At 35.9% G+C, this 24,239-nt stretch overlaps 1 protein-coding gene across 6 annotated transcripts in view; it reads left to right on the forward strand.

Moving 5' to 3' along the window:
* Nucleotides 1-24,239, forward strand: part of PIK3C2G (phosphatidylinositol-4-phosphate 3-kinase catalytic subunit type 2 gamma) — a 387,383-nt gene that overhangs the window by 260,497 nt on the left and 102,647 nt on the right. For all 6 annotated transcript variants that reach the window (XM_016923019.4, XM_016923023.4, XM_016923022.4 and 3 more), the window contains one exon: nt 16,435-16,591. In XM_016923019.4, coding sequence (XP_016778508.3) covers nt 16,435-16,591 — 157 coding nt within the window. The remainder of the gene's footprint in view (nt 1-16,434; nt 16,592-24,239) is intronic.

The following is a 24,239-nucleotide window of genomic DNA, read 5'->3' on the forward strand; positions in this document are numbered from 1 at the left end:
GTGTCGACTGCCGCCTCTCCCACAAGGACCTCACGGGGCTTAGACAGCAGGCAACTGCAGCTGTGGTGCTGGCCACCTGTCCTCCCAGGAGCTCAGCAGGCTTAAGCAGATTTTAGCTGAGTGGCTGTTGAGAATCTGTGTGGCTCCATGGTTGGGACCCTAGGCCCCGGTGGTGTGGGATCTTCCAATTCATGGGTTGCACATTTCCATGGAAAAAGCATGGTTTCCCATGCAGGGTAGCATGCTCACTTACTGCCTCCCTTGGCTGTAGGATGGGGGCTGCCCTGCCCTATGTGGCTCTCAGGTGGCCCACTGCACCATACTGCTCTTCCTTCCTCTCTGTGGGTAACGCCAGCTGCCTAGTCAGTTCTAATGACAGAACCTGGATACCTTAATTGCCAGTGCAGGATTCGCACACTGTTATGGTTCTTTTCAATGGAAGCCTCTGATAGCCGCTGCTTCTAGTTGGCCATCTTGGCCCTGACCCTAATTTGTATCTCTTAACAATTTACTTCAGCAGTTGTTTTTAATAGCTTTTTCTTCTAACTCTCTAAAACTGCTTTACACACCACCCTTAGAGTGTTAGAGAATTCTGAGTATGGATATGCATCACTTATACCATTGAGCCTTTTTTTCTCGCTTTCATTTGTTTTTTGTTATTAATTAGCAGACTTTTATTTTAGCTTAAGTAACTCCCGTTAGCAATTCCTGTAAAACAGGGCTAGTGGTGATGAACTCCATTAGTTTTTATTTTTTCCCTCATTTCTGAAGGACAACTTTGCCAGGTAAAGTATTCTTGTTGGCAGGTTTTTTTTTTTTCTTCAGCAATTTGAATATATCATCCTATTCTCTCCTGGCTTGCAGGGTCTCTGCTGCAAAACCTGTTTAAAGTCATATTTGTAGTCCATTGAATGTGATATCTTCTTTATATGTTGTTGCTTTTAGTATTCTTTCCTTACCTTTGATTTTTGATAATTGGAGTGTGATGTTTTGGGGATTTCCTCTTTGAGTTGAATTTAATTGATGACTTCTGAATTTTCTATATCTGAATGTTGTCATCTTTCCTCAGATTTGAGAAATTTTTCATCATTATTTTATTAAATATGCTTTCTAGGCCCTTTTCTCTCTCCTCTCCTTTAGGAACTCCTACTATTTGAAGGTTAGTTCACTTGACAGTGTCTCTTATTTCTCATAAACTTTCTTCATTCTTTTTCATTATGTTTTTCTTTTTGTTTCTCTGATTGATTGGATAATTTCAGATGTCCTGTCTTTGTGCTCACTGTTTTTTTCTTCTGCTTGATCATGTCTACTGTTGAAGGTTTCTAATAACTTTTTCAGTTCAGTTTTTGTATTCTTTATCTCTAGAATTTTTACTTGGGTTTTTGATATTTTTTATATTTCTTTGTAAGATGTATTCTTTTGTTTTCCATATTTCATTTAATTTTCTATCTGAATTTTCTTTTAGTACCTTGAACTGCTTTAAGAGGAGTATTCTGAATATTTTATCAGACATTTCATAGTACTCCATTTCTTCGTGGTCTGTTACTGGCATTTTATTAGTTTCCTTTGGCAGTGTCATATTTCCATGATTTTTTATAATCCTTGTGTCCTTATATTGGTGCCTGCATATGTGAGGACATCATCACTTCTTCCAGTCGTTGTTTGTGTTTTTTGATGGTGATAGAGCTGTACTATTTAGTATAACCTAGAATTCTGGTTGGGCCAGCTGGTAGCAACATTGGTAGGATCACTGCTCTGCAGCTAAAGTTGTGCAGGGCCAAATACTTCATTTATAGGTAATTACTGATCTGTAGGTGCCTCCTAGCATGGGGAAGACAACAAGAGCATTGGGCTCAGTTGGATTACCTGTTCATTTCTAGGATTGGGTAGGGCCAAATGCTCCCTTCATGGGTAACTGCTAATCTGCAGTTGCCTTCAAGTCTGGGAAAGACTTAATGCAAGCAATGAAATTAGTTGAATCACCTCTTCATGGCCAGAGTTGGGCAGGGCCAGATACTCTGTGGATAATCACTGATCTGCAGTTCCTCCCCAGTATGGGGAAAACTTAAATTTGAGTACCAAAACTTAGGGGATTACCTCTCCACTGGTAGGACTGAGCAAGTTCGGATACTCTCTCCATGGGCAATCACTGATCTACAGTTGCCTGTCAACCCTGGGAAGACTTATGAGAGCATCTGGGCTGTGTGGGGAAGCTGCCTAAGGATTGGACCATGAAATATCCATGAACTATGTTTTCTCCATTATAATGTTGTTGCTAGTCTCTCTGGTATGGCACCTCCACTGGCCAGATGAAGAGCAACCCCCACAATCTGTGTGCTGGTGGCTGAGAGCCCCACTCCTATTCTTTTTTTCTAAATGAGCCCAGGTGGTTTAACCCTGTTGGTACTCCCAGCATTTCCTTTGAGACAAGACAGGAGTGAGCCTCCTGCAAAGGGTCCCAGAAAAGTGGGAAGACTGAATGTGTGCCTCCAACTCACATTTGTCTCTGTAGAAACTGCGGGTCCAGGGAAATTATCTGTGGATGATGCTGTGCTAGCTTGAAGGAGGGGTGACACAATCAAAGAGAACCATTTCTTTTACTGTGTAATCATAGCCCTTCTAGATTCTGCAGTCCAAAGGGTGTCTCAGCTTCACTCTCAAGTTTTAAGATATTCAGGGTGGTATTCTCGCCTGTGGATAGTAGCTAATTGAATTTCCGGGTATGGGGGTAGTGAGGCCACAGAAATCTTTGTCACTTTGATGTCACTCTTCCAATGTGTTATTTTAATCCTGTATTAGTATATGTTAATGGTGTGACCTTAAACTAGTGGCTTCTTTGTGCCTGAGTTTTCTTTTTTTTTTTTTCCTTTTGAGCCGGAGTTCCAACCTTGTTGCCCAGGCTGAAGTGCAACATCGCAATCTTGGCTCACTGCAACCTCCGCCTCCTAGGTTCAAATGATTCTCCTGCCTCAGCCTCCCGAGTAGCTGAGATTACAGGTGCCCACCACCACGCCTGGCTAATTTTTTTGTGTTTTTAGTAGAGATAGGATTTTGCCATGTTGGCCAGGCTGGTCTCAAACTCCTGATCTCAGGTGATCCACCTGCCTTGGCCTCCCAAAGTGCTAGGATTATAGGCATGAGCCACCCACCCAGCCTGTGCCTCAGTTTTCTTGTTTAAAAAACAGATTTTTTTTGAAGATTAAATGAATGGATATCAGTAAACTTCTTAGAAGAGTGTCCAGCACTAAGTGAGGGCTTTGTAAAAGTTTGTTGCAATTAATGTAAGTGTTCCAAATGAAGTGATGAGAAATTAGTTACATCTCTGGGTAATTGTTTTTTCTTTTATTTAAAATTATCTAAGTTTATTTTTGCTATTTTTAAAAAATCTGTATATTGGGCCAGACCTGATGGCTCATGCCTATAATCCCAGCACTTTGGGAGGCCAAGGCAGGTGGATCACCTGAGGTCAGAAGTTTGAGACCAGCTGGGCCAACATGATAAAACCCCGTCCCTACTAAAAATACAAAAAATTAGCTGGGCATAGTGGCTGGCAACTGTAATCACAGCTACTCGAGAGGCTGAGGCAGGAGAATCGCTTGAACCCGGGAGGCAGAGTTTGCAGTGAACCAAGATTGCACCACTGTTACTCCAACCTGGGCAACAAGAGCGAAACCGCATCTCAAAAAAAAAAAAAAAATCTGTATATTGAAGTTCATAAATTGAACTATTAGTCCTTTTAGTTCTCTGAGTTTGAGGCTTGTTGACTGACAGACAGGATCACACTTTTTGTCAGGTTTAGATTGGGAGGTATTTCATCAAGTCATCCCTAACTTCTAATACAATTTCAGATACAAGCCGAGGTATGCTGAACCTGGCCCATACTGTCTTGCAAGAGCCAATTGTGTGTACTTCTTCTCAATTCTGTATTTAATGACATCACATTGATACCCTAAAATCAGCCATAATGGGACTATTTACACCACATAAAATTGGCAAATGCCACAAATCAGAGCTTTTTTCCTAAGGAAACAAAGTAAGCCAGCTATTAAATATTCATCACTGCATAACAGGACATAAATCCACTTTAAAGACATAGAAAATGATTCCAGAACTCAGCAAAATAAAAATCAACCTCTGTTCTTTTCCTATTGAAATATTTACACCCAGATGATCAAAATATCATATATCAGTCTTATCACAACGTTATTTAAACACTCTATAAGTTTCATCCCAATAGACAACAAATTACCTACTATAATTAATCTCAGCATTTTCATCCCAATACTATTCACAAAAATTCCCTGTGTTTATAATAATTTTGATATTATTTTCAATAGTTAATTACCACTGATTTTTTAAAAGTTAATTTAATTTCTAATTTGAGTATTACAGTATTTATATTCTAAATCTTCCCAATTTAAAACTATCTTTTAACAAAAAAACTCCCTTAACAGATTAAAGGAGTAATTGTGTCTTACTCCAATCATTCTCCTTCAGTACAATATTCACAGTGATCCAAATGATAGGTAATAATAATCTCCTGCATGCTTTAATTACTACCTTAGTTTTCTTTGAAATTAGGTGATTCTCATTGGTCTGTTATTCACAATTGCTTTCTCAGAAACATGGTGGTTTCTTTTTACTCACAGCAGGCCTTTGTATCATCTGAGTTTTCTAGAAAGGAAACATACTTTCCAATATCTCTCCAACTGTGAGTGTTTTAAGGATATCTTTGTAGCCTAAGCACCAAGCGTAGAGCAGAGGTTCAATTTCAGTTGATTGTAGGATCATTCCAAAATGTCATCACATTTACTTTCCTTGACCCGAGAACCTGAGAGGGTACGATTTTTCTAAATATAAATTTATTAAGAACGTGCTATATTCTGTAACCCTAGCTGGAAATTTACCAAGGGTTTTTGTTTGTTGTTTGTTTGTTTTGGTTTTGTTTTGTTTTTTAACCTGATGGTTACTCCTCATGTGAGGATGAAGTCTTCTGCCAGTCACAAAGCCATTCCTAGGCAAACTACACCTCACATTTAAATAGCGCTTTGGATGTTACAAAGCGCTCTCACTCACACGGACCATTTTAAGAAACAAAGTTTGTTTTATCGATCTCATCTTCTCACTATTACTTCTCCCTCTTTGACTTTACCTCATCGTTCTACTGTTTTATTGCATGATTTCTTTGGAATAGCTCCCTTATATCAACCCCTGATTATAAGTAAAAACAGTTTCTCTGATAAGACAAATAAATTTTCTCCAAAGAGAGACTTTGTGGGTTTTCAGATGAAAAGAGTAAAGGATGACTGAGAAGGGAAAAATGTTTGTGAGAGAGATGAAATAAAAGAACAAAGGAAGGATCCACTTACATGGTGTAAGGATTCTGCCCTCTCACACTCAGTAAGCCAATGCCCCATTGTGAACAAAGCAAGCATAAGATGGAAGGCATGAACGCTGATTCCTCAGCTGGTCTAAGGTACAATGTGCTTGCCAATATAAGGATCTCATAGCGTTGACTCTAAATTCAGTTTTAGACTAAATTTGTAGAATAATACAAATGTCTCCTAAACATAAGCTTAGTATAAGAACTTTATGTAGTATCCAACTAAAGAAATAGTGCCCCGCTTCTGTTGCTGGGGGAAACAACTATGGGGTTCAATTTATTAAGAGATAATATGCACATTCAATTCCTCATACATACATTTTGATTATGCACATGGTAACTTTATGGGTTATTTAAATGTTTTTACAGCTAACTTAGGCTGTTCTTGATTTTCACCTTCAACCTGATTTTAGAAACTAATGTGTATTTAAAATTCAATTTCACCCAAGAGTTATAGCATTGTTAATGTTTTCCTCATATCCAGACTAGACTACTTCTGTTTCAAATATAAACTGGAATTCCATGCGAAACATAGCTGTGCTCTTTCCTCAGAGCTCTTTCCTCAAAGTGCTCTTTCCTCTAAACTCAACTTCAAAGAAAAAAAAAAGTGGGCAGTTGAAGGATCTAATCAGCCTCTTTTTGTCTCATGAAATTCTGATCTACTATGAATTCAGACACAATATATTATACTTAGGAAAGGAGACTTGATAATTTTGAAGAAATAGTTGTTTTAATCACCCTTAGCAAATAAGAGAGATGCTGTATTTGAGCCTGAGAGGAAGCAGAGTTAGTAACTAAAGTTATTAATCTATTGATGATCAGGGACTTCCAGGGGTCTAATTTAGGACATACATTACATTTACAAGAGACTGAACCAGGACAAAAAATTGTTTTACACTTAAAAGACTAACTAAGGCTGTCCTTAGTTAATAATTGCAGAGAGCTTGGAGATCTCACAGGGTGTTAAATGTTCTTTCTATAATAGTACATGCACTCTCATGTTCTCATCATATTGTACATGTGAGGTTTTCTGTATTGCTTAATTATCTAATGTTCTATCCTATCCAATGGAGATTCCAAATTTGCCTTCTCAATTAACTCATGGATATTAGACAAGAGACTTGTGTTCTTTCTGCTGAACAGCAAAATGTGCTCTCTGAAATGTAGGTCATTTGTGATATCAAGAACAGTATAAGCTTAAACATTCCCCAATGTGCTTTGTAGTCATTATTTCTATTCCCATTCACTATTATGGGAGTCTACAACTTTTAGAAATCTTTAAACAATATACATTAATGTTATTATTATATTTCCTAGGAATAAAAATAGTTGAAATTCAAAGAATTAATACAAATAATGTTAATAATAAAAACAAAATGTGCCTTATTACTAAGTCCCACTAAGTTTTAGTTTGGGGTACAAATGTATTATTCAAACACTCAAGTCTTTCAGTTTGGGATTTAAGCTTGCATACTTTTATTTACTGACTTTATCAGTTGCTCAAATAAAATACTGGATAAACTAAACTATAAGAGGAAGAAATATCTATGTTCACAGAGTCCAGCAGACTAATTCTACTATCACGAATTATTGATAGAGTTCTATCTTTTCATTCCACTTTCCATATCTCCATATCCCCTGGCTCTATCATGAATATCAAACATGTAGCTCTTCTCAAGTTGCTCTGGATTTGGTGCAGCTTGTCACTGGCCTGGCACAATCAAGTGCCCTGTAGCATGGTGCTGCATCATCAAGTGAAGAAGATCAGATTATAAAGGAAATGGTCAAAAATACCCTTTAAAGTCTCATACGTACTTGCTATGCACTAGCTGCATTAATTCTTACAGAAACTCTTTGAGGTAGATACTGTTATTTTCTCTATTTCACAAAAGAAGAACTGAGACAGAGAGAAGTCTTAGTTGTTAAAATTTGTTCAAAGTTGTAGGTAATAAGTAGATGGTAGAATCTTTGGAAGATGCCGTGATATTCCCATTTCTCAATAATCCCAACACAGCCTGTGCTTTTTCCAGCATTGGGATAGATGACTGTTTCTTTAGTTAGCATCTTGCATTTATGACCCTGATGTATATTAAATTCATACCTTTAAAAACTACAATTAAATGTCATGAAAGGTGGTTGCACTGCAAGAGGCATGCAAAAACTAAGTCCAAGTGTGAAAGTATCAGGATCACTTTCTCATCATTGGGCATTTTCTCTTTGAGTGAAAAGGCAGGCAGAATTGCTTACTCTGTTTTAAGTTTTTCTTACTTTTTTAAAAAAAAATCTAATAGGTAAAGTTAAGCTCATGTAAGTTAAACATTTATGATATTTTACTCTAATTTCAGAGCCTACCAGAGTCTATCCTATTGAGATTAGTATGTCCGAAGACCACCCTGAACTGTTGGGAAGCAACCCAGTGGTATTATCTAGATGCATAATTCACATTTGAGGAAACTGCCTCTGTGAATTATTTTGTTTTTAAATAGCTTATGTAGGTAACACTTGAAAATCAAACATCATTCATTTTTTGAGTATGTATGTATTTGTTTAAAGAATAATTCAATAAATAAGAGGCTGATAATTTTAAGGTTACAGCTCCTCAGCTATTTCGGAGTTCATTTATTAAAATTAGCATCCTTGTCCATTTCTTTAATATTGTGCTTTAAAATATGGCCATTTCCACTGTGAGGGCTGGTGCTATTGGAAAGATTTCAAGAGGAAGTGCAATATGAACAGGATTTTAAAGAAAGGATTGGACTTGAATTTGTGGGAAAGGTGGGGGAAAGACAGCCTAGAGCAGAACATATTATGAACAGAAATGTGGAAGCAGAAGATAACCAAGTGCCACAACCCACCCATCTGTTGTCTCTGTTCTATGCACAGCAGCCAAGGGCTCTAAGACCACATGCCAGAGCAAACATGTCACTAGTTTAAAATGAGGCACCCTCATGGCCCAGCAATGGTACATGTCTGTGGCCATCCCACTATTTCACTCTCTACAACAATTGGCACCCTAACCTCTCAAGCATAAACCTCAGATCACTCCTACCAACTCCCTGCTTTAAGCAGATGACCATACTTACTTTCTTGAGAAAAATAAAATCATCAGAACAGAGTCTACTTTTCTACCCAATAAAAATCTCACACACTCTTCTTCCTTTCTCTTATAATAGAAGACCTGTTTTTCCCTTCTAAAGTCAGTCCTTCCATCTGTGCTTTGAAGCCATTCTCCTCCTACCTTCTGATGAACATTATACTATCAATAATTCATTTTCCTTGAATATTTATCCTTTCCCTCTCAAATAATATTTTTAAATAAGCTTGTCTCTCCAAAGTTTAAATAACCTTGCCTCAAAATCTCCAGGCTTCATGCCATTTTGCTCGCCTTCACAAATTTCCTGGAGGAGTTGTCTATAAACTCTTGATCTCCATTCCTTACCTCTTGTTCAATCCATAACCACTTGATCTGGTTTTATTCTTCATTACTTGATAAGATCAACAATGACCTGATATGGCTTGGCTCTGCGTGCCCACCCAAATCTCACGTTGAATTGTAATCCCCAATGTTACGGGAGGGACCTGGAGAGAGGTGATTAGGTCATGGGGGTGGATTTAACCCTTGCTGTTCTTGTGATAGGCAGTGAATTCTCATGAGAACTGGTTGTTTAAAAATGTGTAGCACTTCCCCCTCACCTGCTCCACCACGTGAAGATGGTGCCTGCTTCCCCTCACCTTATGCCATGATTGTAGTTTCTTGAGGCCTCCCCATCCATGCCTCCTGTACAGCTTGTGGAACTGTGAGTCAATTAAACCTCTTTTCTCCATAAATTTCCCAGTCTCAGGTATTTCTTTATAGCAGTGTGAGAATGGAATAATACACCTTTGGGATACTAGACCTAAAAATACTTATTCATCATTTTATTTGATTTACCTGCAAATTTCAACAATGTTAACTATTCCTTCCTCAAAGTATCTTCTTCACATGCCTTATGTAATGTATCATCACCCTCTAGTTTTTCTCCCTTTCTTGATATCTAATTCAAAATTATTTCCTTCTACCAAGTTACCAAAAGATTGATTTCCCAAGATTTGTCTTAGTGCTTTTCTCATCTCACTCTACAGTTTCCATCAAACTGTTATCATCTATATATATTATCTATGTCAAGATTTCTATCAATATCTATATCCAGATAACTCACAATAAAAAAATATTTTAAATAATACTTTTTATTTTGAGATAATTGAAGATTCACGTGCAGTTGTAATAAATAATACAAAGAGATTCCATAAATCCTTTACTAGTTTCCTCCAATGGTAACATCTTACAGAATTACAGTACAGTTCCTGCAACCAGGATACTGATATCAATACATTCAAAATACAGAACAATTTCATCCTCCAGGATTCTTCAGGTTGCCCTTTTGTAGCCACATTCACTTCCCTCTCACCTTCTTCCCCACTTCATTCTTATCCCCTGACAACCACTAATCTGTTCTCAATTCTTATGTTTTTGTCATTTCAAGTATGTTATATAAATAGAACCATGCAGTATGCAATTTTTATTGATTGGCTCTTTTCACACAAAATAATTCTCTGAAGATTAATTCAAGCTGTTGTGTTTTCAAAATTATGTTATTTTATTGACAAATAACATTTCTTAATATGTATGTACCATGTATTGTTTAACCATTCACCCATTGAAGGACATCTTAGTTGTTTGCATTTTCTGGCTATTAAGAATAAAGCTATTGCAAACAATTCATTTGTAAGTCTCTGTGAACATGTATTTCTCTGAGGTAAATGTCCAAAAGTATAATTGCTGGGTTGTATGGTAGTTGTATGTTGTTGTTGTTTTTAAGAAAATGCCAAGTGATTTTCCAGAGTGACTATATCACTTTACATTTTCACCAGCAATGTGTGAGTAATCCAGTTTCTCCACATCTTTGCCAGCGTTTGGTATTGTTTTATTATTTTTTATCTAGCCATTTTGATAGGTGGGTAGTGACATCTCATTGTGGGTTTAAGTTGCATTTTCCTAGTGGTTAATAATGTTGAACATCTTTTTATATGTTTATTTACAATCTGCAAGTCATCTTCTATGAAACATCTCTTTATCTCTTTTGCTCATTTTCTAATTATATTGTTTGATTTTTATGGTTAAATTTTGAGAATTTTTAAAATAGACACTCCAGATACTGGCACTTTGCTGGCTATGTGGTTGGCAAATATTACCTTCTAGTCTATAGTTTGTCTTTTCATCTCCTTATTATTTTTCACAAGACAGACATGTTGAAATTTTAAAATTCTTTGCATAGCCCTAAATATCAAAGATTTTCTCCTTTTTTTTCCTAAAAGTTGTATAACTTTACATTTTATATTTAAGTCTGTGAACCATTGTAAGTTAATTTTTGTATTAGGTATGAGGTTTGGGTCAAGGTTTATATTTTTACATATGGGTGTCTAATTGTTCCAGTATCATCGGTTCAAAAGGCTAACCTGTCTTCACTGAATTACTTTTACAACTTTGTACAAAATCAGTTGGGCATGTATTTGTGTGGGTCTGTTTCTATATTATTTATTCTGGTCCATTAGCCTATCTGTATTCTGCCACCAATACCAATTTTCTTACTGAACTGTCTCTGACAGTACCCTGTGGGGGATTGAAGTGCCACATCACAGTCTGGTAGGAGTGGGAGTCTTGGCTGCCTACCTTGCCCTTGGCTGGTGTAGGGGAGAAGTGGTGTCACAGTGTCTTCCCTGATATTTAACTGGAGTAGAGTGGTTACAATCTAAAAGTTTGCTGGTTTTTTTTTTTTCAGCTGCCCCTTTAAAGCAGGCTTTTCTTTGGGGCTTTTTGGATTGCCTGCTTTAGCAGCATGTATTTCATGCCTAGAATATATGAGGCAAAAAAGAAAACCCAGAAAACTCACCTCCATGTTGTTACTTGAGTCCTGACATCCCTAGGTAGTCTGTCTTCTTTATGCCTGTCAGAGTCACCTTATGTTTGCTTTGTATATAATTTCCAGAGTTCTTAATATACTCAGTGGGAGGAACACGGAAAAATATGCCTACTTCATCTTCCCAGAATCAGAAGTTTCACTCATAAAATTTTACCTCCAACCTAAATCTTTTCTCCATGGTCCAGAAATGAGTACCCTCATTTTAATCTGCATTTGTATGTCTCAAAGCCACCTCAAATATAACTTAAGCTCACAGCTGAGCTACCTCCAAATGTTGCCCTGCAGTCTTCCTGCTACACAAGGGAAAAAGTTAAAGTTCTTCTTGGCACCTCTTCTCCCTCTCATTCTAATTATCATGAAATCCTATTGATTTTTTTTTTCTCTGAAATATGCTTTAAGTCTTCCCACTTCTCTGTTATCTGTATGCCACAACTCTAATCTAAGCTACTATCATATCTGGTCAAAATGTTTTGCAAAAGTCTCTTGTCTGATCTGCTCATGTATACCCTTCCTGCTCCAAACCCTTCTCTGTATTGTTAGTGGAGTAATCTTTTCAAAACACTATTGTTCTTATTTAATAAATTTATATTGCTTTTAGAACATTGATTTTTAAAAATCTTTCACCTCACAAGCCTTGCACAAATCTATTATAGAAGCCCAGTATTTGTCGATAAATAACTACAGTGTATATCTCCCTGATTAGATTCAATTCACCTAACAGAAAGAAATATACCCTAAAACTCTACATATCTTCAGTTCAGTGGTGATCTGCAAATGCTTAATGATAATGATCTTGGTATTCTAATGACTATACAAGGAGATTATATATACAGTATGGCTAGAAGGAAAACATGTGAAAGTAATAAACAGCAAACTATTAATTGTCCTGCTATTTCTTTTTTTTTTTTTTTTCTGAGACAGAGCCTTGCTCTGTCTCCCAGGCTGGAGTGCAGTGGCACAATCTTGGCTCACTGCAACCTCCCCCTCCAGGTTCAAATAATTTTTATGCCTCAGCCTCCCGAGTAGCTGGGATTACAGGTGTGTGCCACTGTGCCTGGATAACTTTTGTATTTTTTGTAGAGATAGGGTTTCACCATGTTGCTCAGACTGGCCTCAAGCTCCTGGCCTCCGATAATCCACCCCGCTCAGCCTCCCAAAGTGCTGGGATTACAGGTGTGAGCCACCATGCCCAGCCTCTTGCTATTTCTTACATCAAGTGAATTTATTTGTTTGCTTAATAATTATTATCCATAAGTGTTCTTACATTTCTAAGTATATATACATTTTTAAACCACCAACTCACTTCTCACCCCTATTGGAAATCTGTAAAATAATCACTCTCTGCATTTAAAACTAATAATAACTTCAGGGAAAAATGGTCATAAGTTAATGAAAATATTAATTTTGATAACAAAAATGACAGAATTGTTACAAATATGTTTGTACTTATGGCCTTCCCAAATAAATGTCAAATTGTTACAAGCTCTTCACTGTATGGGCTATGTTTATTTATTGTTGCATTCATCGCATGTAAGAGAATAACATCAAAATATTGTTTCTGATGTTAAGACTATATAAAAGGAAGGTGGACTACTTCCTCTGCTCTTGAAAATCATACGGGTCATTTGGATTAAAAAAAAAAAAGGCTTCTGATTCTGACAAGGTTTGGGTTAATTGGAGAAGACTAATAAGACAAGATTTTTGGTCCTGATATCTAAATCAGTTTTAGAACATCAGGTGAGAAAGAGAGAGATGAAAAAAAAAAACCAGTAGTTACAATATGAGTACAAGGTACAGAAGCAAGAACAGGTGGGACTTTGGTAAGCAAAGGTAAAACCACTAATCTAGAAAAAAAAAGCTAGGATTGTCACAGCAAGAAATATCTATAGTTTATTTATATAGCTATAAATAAGATTTTCAATATATAATTCAAAATATAATCACAGTATAGACCATGAGAGATCAAATTTAGAATATTCCCTTTTGTCACAACCAATTTATACCTCAGATTTATAAGTAATGCTTAAATTTCAGAGATAAACTCCAACACATTAATTCTATAACGTAGGAATAGGTTTACATTTCAGTGGACTGATAAATTTTATCCTAACTGAAATTACTACATCTTACAAGAATAGATGGGATTTTGTTTCACATGTGAAGTTTCTTTTCATTTATAGACAAGTTTAGGGTAATTCTGAGATTTAAAAAAATTGCTCAGAAGTGAGCCATGAAAATCATATAGAAAAGATACAGAATTTTATTTTGTTGGATCTACTGAAAATTTAGACTATGATAATGTTTAAGCACAACTAAAATTTGTTTCTTTAATATTACTTTATATTTTATTTAATTTTTATATGTTTCTTTTGTGTATTTAACTTTCTGTTATGGTGTTTCTGCATCTGATTTCTAATAATGGTGACTATGGACAAAAGAAATGTGTTATCTCATGAACTTGAGCATAACTACAGAAACCTTCCAAGAGAAATTAATTTGATCCATCATAATTCTCCTTATTGAAAAGAGAAAAGTATATTCATCATATTAGGAGAAAAAGTTTCAGGAAGTTGTAAAAATTAATACTCTTCTAAAATTATTTCCGAAGTTCTACTTGATATAGTAAACACAGCATAGAGAGTTGTGTGGAAAAACTATTAGAAAACTGTTACATATAAAATTAAGATATTTTTCTGATTATGAAAATCTATGATATTGCTAAAACTCTACAAAATGTTGGCAATAGTGATGAGTGAGTGAGCAATATATAAAAAATGCTATCAACTATCGCAAGGACAAAAAACCAAACACCGCATGTTCTCACTCACAGGTGGGAATTGAACAGTGAGATCACATGGACACAGGAAGGGGAACATCACACACCAGGGCCTGCTGTGGGGTGGGGGAAGGGGGTAGGGATAGCATTAGGAGATATACCTAATGTTAAATGACAAGTTAATGGGTGCAGCACACCAACATGGCACATGTATATATATGTAACAAACCTGCATGTTGTGCACATGTACCCTAAAACTTAAAGTATAATAAAAAAAATGCTATCAAATTCAAAGATCCACTTACGGGTTTATGCAGCAAGAGAGGTTACATGGAGTAACAGAGTAAATTAAATCTTGGAATAAGGATGAGATTTTACTGATAGATTTTTGAAGAGACAAGGAAATTTGGTGATAACAAGGTTCAGCTATGAGAACACTTGGCTGTTTGCAGACAATACTATTTAAAATTTGGTGAGTGCTTACTGCATGCTAGGCTATATTGTAAGCACTTGCACATGCTATGACCCATTTGATTCTCTCAACCATAACAAGAGTCAAGTGCTCTCATCTCCATTTTACAAAGAAGGAGATTAGAGAACGGAGAGAATAAGTCACCCAGAGTCATAGAACTACTATAGTTAAGTGGTGAAGCCATGATTTTAAACCTGGTTAACAGGCCCACACTTTGTGCCTCTGCAAAAGCCTCTCTCTAATGTGAGCAGTTCACAAATGTGCCACCCTCCCTATGTGTCAGGCATTTATGTACATGTACATTTCCTAAGTTAATCCTCACAGCAATTCTAAGAGTTAGGTGGTTTAGAGATGAAGGATTGAGACATAGCAGGTCCAGAATTAGAACCTATGCTATATCTCATGTTTTCAACATCTCTTCTCCCAGCTTGGCTAAAGTCAAGAACTTGTAAAATAATTCATAGAATATAGGTTGGATAAGTCAATGAAGGCCAAATAAAAAAAGATTTTGAACCAAAATTTTAAAATTTAGACCTGATACTTTAGACATAGTCCTCAGTGTATGTATGTGCTCAATAAATTTTGTTGAAGAAATGAATGAATATAAACAGAAGTGAAGGTACTGGTATTCCAGCCTTTCCTCCAGGCATTGTGGTAGCATGGATTACAAAATAAAATTTCTAAATAAAATAATCATAGCCAAAAAACTCGAGTGTTTGTTTTATTTTAAACATTTTGCCTGCAATTAGACCCCCCTGTCCCAAACCTGCCACAAATTGATGAAGTTGTAGCTTTCTGGTATAAATATCCACACTACTGAAAGGTCTCATTAACTGTCAGATCAGTGAAATTTTTCACTCCATTGTATTTTTACTAAAATAGCTAAGCATAGCAACAAAAAGAAAACAATTATGTTTTATTATTTAAAACAAAAATAAGAGTTTCCCTCAATAATCCATGACTTTTTAAATTGCTACTTGGTCTAACCTTTCACCAAATTGGTGTCAAATTGGCCTAAGGTATCAAAACTCTGTTCTTATTCAATGAGTGGTAATTCCTCCAACAGGGATGTTTCCAATCCTCTCTCTGCTATTCTCTGTTAGAATTGCTAATACTTCATCTCAGTCCTATCCATATCTTAAATGACATGATAAAAAAACTGAGAAAGGTCGGGGACGTGGGACCATCTTCTCTCTGGTCTTTTGTTTTCTTATTTTTCCATCCTTAGACTACAGTGGTCAGTATTACTTACATAATGATATGGTCTACTCATATCTTCCTTTCTGATCAGCGTTTTTACTGGATCCAGTGTGAAATAAAATATAGCTACCTTTTTTCTCCTTCACTAAGCATATGCCAGTGAATTGGTAACATCTGCTTGCTTCTTAGCTTTTACCAGAAACTTTTTTCCTAAAGGGTCATCATACAAGGAAATTTTTTTTAATACTATAAGGTCAAACACATCTGTTCAATCATATCAAAATTTAGCAGAAAATGTACTTTTTATAAAGACTCTATAAATATCACCTTCACTATGAATTGGCCTTTATGTTACTTTTAATGAATAATATTCCCCTCCAAATGTAATTTAGAATTAAACATTTCAGACAATATAGTTGACATTGTAAAATATCTTATCCTTTTCTCTCTATTGCAGCATGGTTATTCAAAGCCTACAATTATGCAGTTTCTCAAGCTGCCTCACAATGAAGGAAATTTATCTATTACAGTAGAGTAAAAAAAACAAGAAAATTCAAATGAAAATAAGTCGTTATAAGTGCTGATTTAACCTGAGAAACCATTTCTCTTCCTTCGAATGATTGCTACTGTTTTTGGTTTACAGGGACCGAGCTCCTTTCATTTTTACTTCAGAGATGGACTACTTTATTACAGAGGGTGGGAAAAACCCACAGCATTTTCAAGATTTTGTGGAACTTTGCTGTCGTGCTTATAATATTATCAGAAAGCACAGCCAACTGCTCTTGAACCTGCTAGAAATGGTAAGTCCCTTGGGAAAAAAAACAAAAATAATAAGCTTCATTTATGCCTCTGCTTCAGTAGTCTATTTTTACTAATGGCTTGGAGTTCCCCAAGGAGCTATTCAGAAGAGAAAGGAATGAGCAAACTAAGAGTACCATTGTACAGCTTATAAACATATTTCTTAATAATTTAATATGTTCGTTCATAGTTATTGTCTCAAACATTCCTATTCGTATCAATATTGATGCATGTAAGGGTTATCCCACTATATTTTGACTAATGTTCAAGGACAGTAACTTTAAACATAATGCCTTCAGTCATACTAGGCATTAGGATCTTTCAAAAATGCCTTATATATACTATCTCATTTATATATCATGACAACCTAATAATGTAGACCAGACAAGAGTTTTCCCTGGCTCTCCATTCCAAACTCCACCTTTGATCACTTGCCAATTTCCCACATTAAGAAACTGAGAGTCAAAAGTGGAAAGTGAGTTGCTAGCAACTCAGCTTTTCGTGGTATGCATTAGGTGTACTGAGTCATGGTCCTACACACTCTCTTGTGACCAACAGGGGAAAATTTAAGGTTTTATTCCACTGTTCACTTTAAAGAGATGGAGACCAGATATGTACCATGAGGGAAGAAAAATCTGATAGAAATATCTTCTAGGAGAGGGATATAGTGATTCCTCTAGGCACATACGTACACACTAGTGATTGCAGCAAAGTATACATGGGAAACATACATTTGGTCTACCAGCATGGGATTTGGAGTCCATGAAAAATAACTGATTTAGAGCTTCCAGATGACAATAATTCTACCAGATGTTGTTAAGGGTACAAACATGGCAGGCAGACCTTTCTGGGTTTCAATCCTAGTTTGGCATTTCACTGGCTACATTCTTCAGGACACGTTAACCCCCAAAAGACTATTTCCTTATCTGTTAAATGAAGATAACAACATCTACCTTGTAGAGTTAATGAATAAATGACCTAATAGTGAATTCTTTGCATGGCCCAGGCATTGTGCTAAGTGCTTTGTGTGTATTAATTGATTTAAAATTCATAACAACCCTAACAGATCATTAACATAAAGCACTTAGCACAGCACTTGCCATTTAGTAGACTTCAATTCATTTATGTTATTATACTAGATCCTTGTTAATTTATAAGGCCACTGTCCAATGTAATATCCTCTAGTCACATGTTTGTTTATATTTAAATTTTTATTAAACAAAATTTAAAATTCCAGTCTTCAATTTCACTGATCACATTTCAAGTACTCAGTAGCCACGATTGGCTAGTGGCATCATATTGGTCAGCACAGATAGGAAACTTCCATCACCACAGAAAAGTTCCATTGGTTAATACAGAACAAATGTTGACTTTGTTGCAAGGAAGATTTGATTTGGATTCTTGTTTTAACTTTCAAACAACATATTCACCTTACTTCTCTCCACTTTGCCTTGAAAGATAAGTATCTCTAAAAATATTATAAACATGTCCTTCATATGCAAAGATATTGGTTTCTTCTTGTGTAAAGTGGCTATATAAAGTTCTACCCATCTCCGAAATCTTCAAGATTACTTTTCAGTAATAGCCAAGGATTCTTATTGGTAAATTTGCATTCTATCTCCCAATTCTATTAGGCCATTTTGCAAGTATGAGATGACTACGGTTTATAATGTGTCTGTACCACAAACACACAAACAAAAAAAACCCTACAAGGATTAAGTCTGTGATTCTGACCCCATTTAAATAATAAATATCCAGGTAGTATCAAGTCTATGTCTCCTTGGACTCTAGCAAGCTCTAGCTCATGAATTCATGAGCTCTTTAGTGTTTACCACAGGCTAGAAATTGTAAGGATACATTAACATAAGAGACCCAGAGTCTTAAAATTTTCAACTTAATGAGGAAGATAAAATTTATTTACATAAAAGACCGAGGTATCCAGCATTTCTAAATGCCTATAATGATATAAATAACTACACATGAGGAATAGTACCCAATTTTAACAATTGCTTTAACCTGCTCCAGATATTTCAAAAATAAACCCAAAACAGAAAAGCACAAATATAAGTTATGCTGTTTCTCAGGTGACACTAAAATTATGCTGATGAAAACTGAGCATGTTAAAATAATGTGAAAGAACAGTTCTTTCAGAAAGTTATCAGTGGGCTTTTTTTCTCTTGTTTAATAAACTTTTCTACATACCTTAACAAAGCATTCAGCATAAGAGTCATGATATGTTAAACAATCACCAAAGAGAATGTATAGTGGTATTTTATTTAAAAGAAGTAACTGTGGTATTTTATTCATAAGTATTAAAATAATTTATCATTAATCACTTGTTGAAAATTTCTGGAATATAGTATATCCAAAAAAACTTCTATGCTCTAATTATTCAGCTCTTTTAGGCTAAGGAAGAAAATTTGGCAGTGGAAGGCACTAATCGAGAGTAAACATATAATCTTAGATTTAGGCTCTCACAGAAATTGAAATAGAGATCAGAAGCAATGTGGACCAATTAAACTAATGAATAAATACATGTAAAACAGCACTGTGTTATTACCTCAGTTTCTGTTCATTTACCTCTCAACTCTCTTCTTCTCAATTGTGTTATCTTATGGGATTGTAGATCATCAAAGCATTTAGTGAAAGTTTCAGGACCACACTTTCTTTGGTATAGCTTCTTATAAAATAAAACCAAGTTTAAATTTGTGAAAGACTATTTTCTACTTATGTACGTAATCTATTCATTAATTCTGTCTCAACCCGACTCTTTTATGTTAAATTCTTTAAAAAGAATTCAGTCTACTTACCATGACCCAGTTACAACTTGAGAAATACTTGACATGGGTCATAAATTCTATCTTGTGCAAATGATCAGTTCCCAGGATTATGGGCCACAAACATTTGGTGGGTCCACTACAGAGTTAATGGCTCATCCTTAGTAAAGAGCAGCATGTCTCCAGATATCCATATTGCTTTTTATTTACTCCTGAGAAAAGCGGGGAAAAAAGTAATCCATGAAATTCCCATCTTGCTTAAAAGTAACATCTGTAGGAGACCCAAGAGTGTTGCCGGCTGAGTTCACGAAAATAAAAGCCTGTGTTTCATCAGCTTTTCTCTCATTAAAAAATCAATATCAGCTATTATGGAAGGCTCCCAGAGAACACAGAGACCATTTGCCCAGTTTAAAATGTTTATCACACACATTATTATATTAGATATTTCCCATCAGAAATCTTCCTAACTTCTCTATGTGATGGGGAAGAGTGTTTGCTTTTCTGAGCATAACTGTTAAAATAGATTTGGACTTAAGAGAACAGAAGCAAAGACTTCAAAAATGTTCCTGACTTTTAAAAAGGGATGTATCTATTCATTACCTGTATCTGTTCACTTCCTGTTCTAGCTTCCCTTTCCCTTGGTATTGCCCCAATTAAAGTTATTACCCATGCAGTCTAGAGTGGGGGGCACCAGAACCGTGTGGCTAGGGGTCAGAGAAGAGACATAGCTAAGTGCACCCGGCTAAGAGGCCATCCTTACTCTGTGATTTGCAGAGTCAACACTCAAAGTCTCCTCTCCAAGGAATAGAACACATTAATAAGGGCAAACTTGGCACATGTTACCTTTAGTCAGATACATGGTGGGGAGAGAACTATTATAGGTTCATCTGCTATGAAGCAGTCTGTACTTGGCAGCTAGTGTGTGACATGTGTGGGTTATGCGTGTGGGTGTTGGCAAGGGAACGAGTAAGTATAGGGTCCACTTTCCAGAGAAATGTTTGATAGAGTTCTAACCAAGCAGGTGTGAATTCAGGGTATCCAGAGAAACTGGAACGCAATTCAGACCTTACAGAAGAAGCCTGTCCTTAGAAAATGGATAGTTATGGTGTGATAAAGAAGAAATCTGCCTCAATGAGCACACAGAAGTCTCCAAACCTCTTAGTACAGAACTAGTAAGATAAAACCTAATCCAGATTCTAGTGGCTATTGGGAATGTGTCTTCCTATGGTTGATTTTGTTAAGTTTACTAGTCAGCATTAAATTTGCTAATTGTAGGTTTTCATTGCCTAATAGCATCAAGTATTTTTTTCTCTCTTATTTTAAACTTTTAATTTAGATTCAGGGGTACATGTGAAGGTTGGTTACATAGGTAAACTTCTGTCACAGGGATTTGATGAACAGATTATTTCATCACCCAGGTATTAAGCCCAGTACCCAATAGTTATCTTTTCTGCTCCTCACCCTCCTCCTACCCTCGCCCCTCAAGTAGATCCCAGTGCCTGTTGTTTCTGTCTTTGTGTTCATGAGTTCTCACCATTTAGCTCCCTCTTATAAGTGAGAATATGCAGTGTATGGTTTTCTGTTCCTGCATTAGTTTGCTAAGGATAATAGCCTCCAGCTCCACCCATGTTCCAGTAAAAGACATGATCTCATTTTTTTGTAAGGCTTCATAGTATTCTATGGTGTATATGTGCCACATTTTCTTAATCCAATCTGTCACTGATGGGCATTTAGGTTGATTCCATGTCTTTGCTATTGTAAATAGTGCTGCAGTGAACATTTGTGTTCATGTGTCTTTACGGTAGAATGATATACCCACAATGAGATTGCTGTGTCCAATGGTAGTTCTGCTTTTAGCTCTTTGAGGAATCACCACACTGCTTTTCACAATGGTTGAACTAATTTATACTCCAACCAACAGTGTGTAAGTGTTCCCTTTTCTCTGCAACCTTGCCAGCATCTGTTATTTTCCGACTTTTTAGTAATAGCCATTCTGACTGGTGTGAGATGGTATCTCATTGTGGTTTTGATTTGCATTTCTCTAGTAATCAGTGACATTGAGCTTTTTTTTCATATGCTTGTTGGACACATGTATGCCTTCTTTTGAGAAGTATCTGTTCATGTCCTTTGCCCACTTTTTATTGGGTTTTTTTGTTTTTCCTTGTAAATTTGTTTAAGTTTCTTATAGACGCTGGGTATTAGACCTTTGTCAGATACATAGTTTGCAAATATTTTATCTCGTTCTGTAGGTTGCCCATTTACTCCGTTGATAGTTTCTTTTGCTGTGCAGAAGCTCTTAAGTTTAATTAGATCCCACCTGCCAATTTTTGCTCTCATTGCGATTGCTTTTGGTGTCTTCATCATGAAATCTTTGCCCATTCCTATGTCAAGGATGGTGTTGCCTAGGTTGTCTTCCAGATTTTTATAGCTTTGGGTTTTATATTTAAATCTTTAATCCATCTTGAGTTGATTTTTATATATGGTGTAAGGAAGGAGTCCAGCTTCAATCTTCTGCATATGGCTAGCCAGTTATCCCAACAGCATTTGTTGAATAGGGAGTCCTTTCCACACTGCTTGTTTTTGTCAGCTTAGTAAAAGATCAGATGATCGTAATTGTGCGGCCTTATTTCTGGCCTCTCTATTTTGTTCCATTGGCCTGTGTGCCTATTTTTGTACCACTACCATGCTGTTTTGGTTACCTTAGCCTGAATCATGTATTTTTTTACTCATGCATTCATTATCCCAGACATTTATTAAAATCTAGCTATTTACAAAGCGCCGTGCTGAGCAATGTACACAATTCAACATTAAATACAAATCCAGTTCCTGTTCTCAAAGAACTTAAGATCTAATATGACAAACATACATATGAACAAAACACAGTAAAAGCTAGGAAGCAATAAGTACTATGAAAGAAGTAGAACCAAAATATGATTGTACAAAGAAAGCAGTCATTAAATCTCATGAAGAGGATCAGTGATGCTTCAAGGAGGAAGCTGAGCCTTGAAAAAGAATTTCAGTAGACAAGGAAAGAGAGAAAAGGCAATTCCAGCTGAGAGAAAAATGTATGTGTGGAGGTTTAATGAGCATGGGCATGATGTGTAGTAAATGAAGGTAACCAAGTGTGCCCAGTCTGTGCTATAGATGGAAATCTCTGTAGAAGATGAGGCTGGAGTGATAGGTTACAGTGTGATTATAAAAGACATTTGTGACCAGAATGAGGATTTTAGACTTTAGTACCTAGACACTTGACAAACTAGAAGTTTATATGCTTATAATGAAGAAGTACCATTATCTAGCTGGGATCTTAGGCAGATAACAGAGTTTATGTAATTAAAGAGATAAGGATTGGAGAACAAGATAAAAGTTATTCAAGATATCTAGGCAAATGAAGATGAGGGGCTGAATTAGGACAATGATAATTACAATGAAAAGGGGGATGAATACAAGAGACTGCTGAGGAGTGTTTTTAATAGAATGAAGTAATTGATTATAGGAACCAGGAAAAAGAGAGAATCAAAGAAGATATGAATTTCTTGTTAGTTGGGCAGTGGTGGCAGTGTAAACGAAACAGAAAAAAAAGAAGGAAAAGTTTATGTGAGAAGAGAATTTGCTGTAATTTAGATGTCATGAGTTTAAGATGCTAATAGATCATCCAGGAGGAGAGAGAGTTGACAACTCTCCAGGACTCCCTCATCCATCTCCTTGGTTTCAATTATCATTTATATGCTAATGACAGTCAAATCTGTATTATAGCATGTGCTTTGGACCCTCTCAATATGTCCAATCTATCTCCCAGTTTTCTCAATTCTACTTCCTACATTTATTTAAAATCCAATCACTGATCTTCATTCCTAACCAGTCTCCTAATCTAGCCTCTAAACGGGCCTCATTTTAGTCCATTTTCCATACGTAACCACAATGATCTTTGAAGACACAATTAAATCTCTTACTCTCATGTTAAAACACTTAAAGAGCTTTCTTGTTTTTTTTGTACTTTAGGATAGAGTACAAAATCCTTAATGTTGCCAGAATGTCTTATCCTACTTGCCTTTCATCCCCATCTCTTGCTGCTCACCCATGTAATACTCGGTTCCAGAAAGCCAGCCTGGGTTTCTTTCTGCAGACACATTAAAGACATCTTGCTTTCCTTTGTATGTATTGCTTTCCTATACATGCTGCTTCCTCAGCCTGGGTGGGGATGGTGGGAAAAAAGAATAGTTTTTATACCATTCTTTTTCTCATTTGAACTTCAGCAAGTTAATCACAATTTCACCCATCTTCCAAAACCATATGCTCACTTTACCCTTTGTTTTAAGGATCGATAGTATCATTCTTAACTTCTTATTGTAAGAGGGCCTTTATTCCAGAGCAGCAAATAATTTATCATCTTAGTCATAGAAGTGCTGATAACAGTCTTCATTTTTTTTTTGCAAAGTTCAAATTTAGTTTAGAAAGTTCTATTATTTTCTTAAAAATAAAGTAGTCTAAAGAGATTATAATTCCTTCAGTCTACACTGTAATATAAACAAAATATCTTCCTGATAATTGGCAGGAAAATACCTTATACAATTTATCCTTAATTATTTATTGCCTTAGTAAATACAGTCACCATTTAAGTAGGGAAAATTGTATTCTTATAGTGAGAATCATGGAGTCATAAAAGAACATAGGATTAAGAACCAGAGCAGTGAGTTTTATACTCTATGTTTGCACATCATTTGACCTGGACATATCACTTACAGTTTTGTGGAGATTAAGCTTTTCTTCTCTAAAATGCATATTATTATATAATTTTTGTGTAATATTTTATAATGTATAAACCTCTTTCTTATTTTGTATCTATTTTAAAAATGAGAAAATGAAGACTCAG

The sequence above is a fragment of the Pan troglodytes genome, chromosome 10, assembly GCF_028858775.2.
Source record: "Pan troglodytes isolate AG18354 chromosome 10, NHGRI_mPanTro3-v2.0_pri, whole genome shotgun sequence".
Lineage (NCBI taxonomy): Eukaryota > Metazoa > Chordata > Mammalia > Primates > Hominidae > Pan > Pan troglodytes.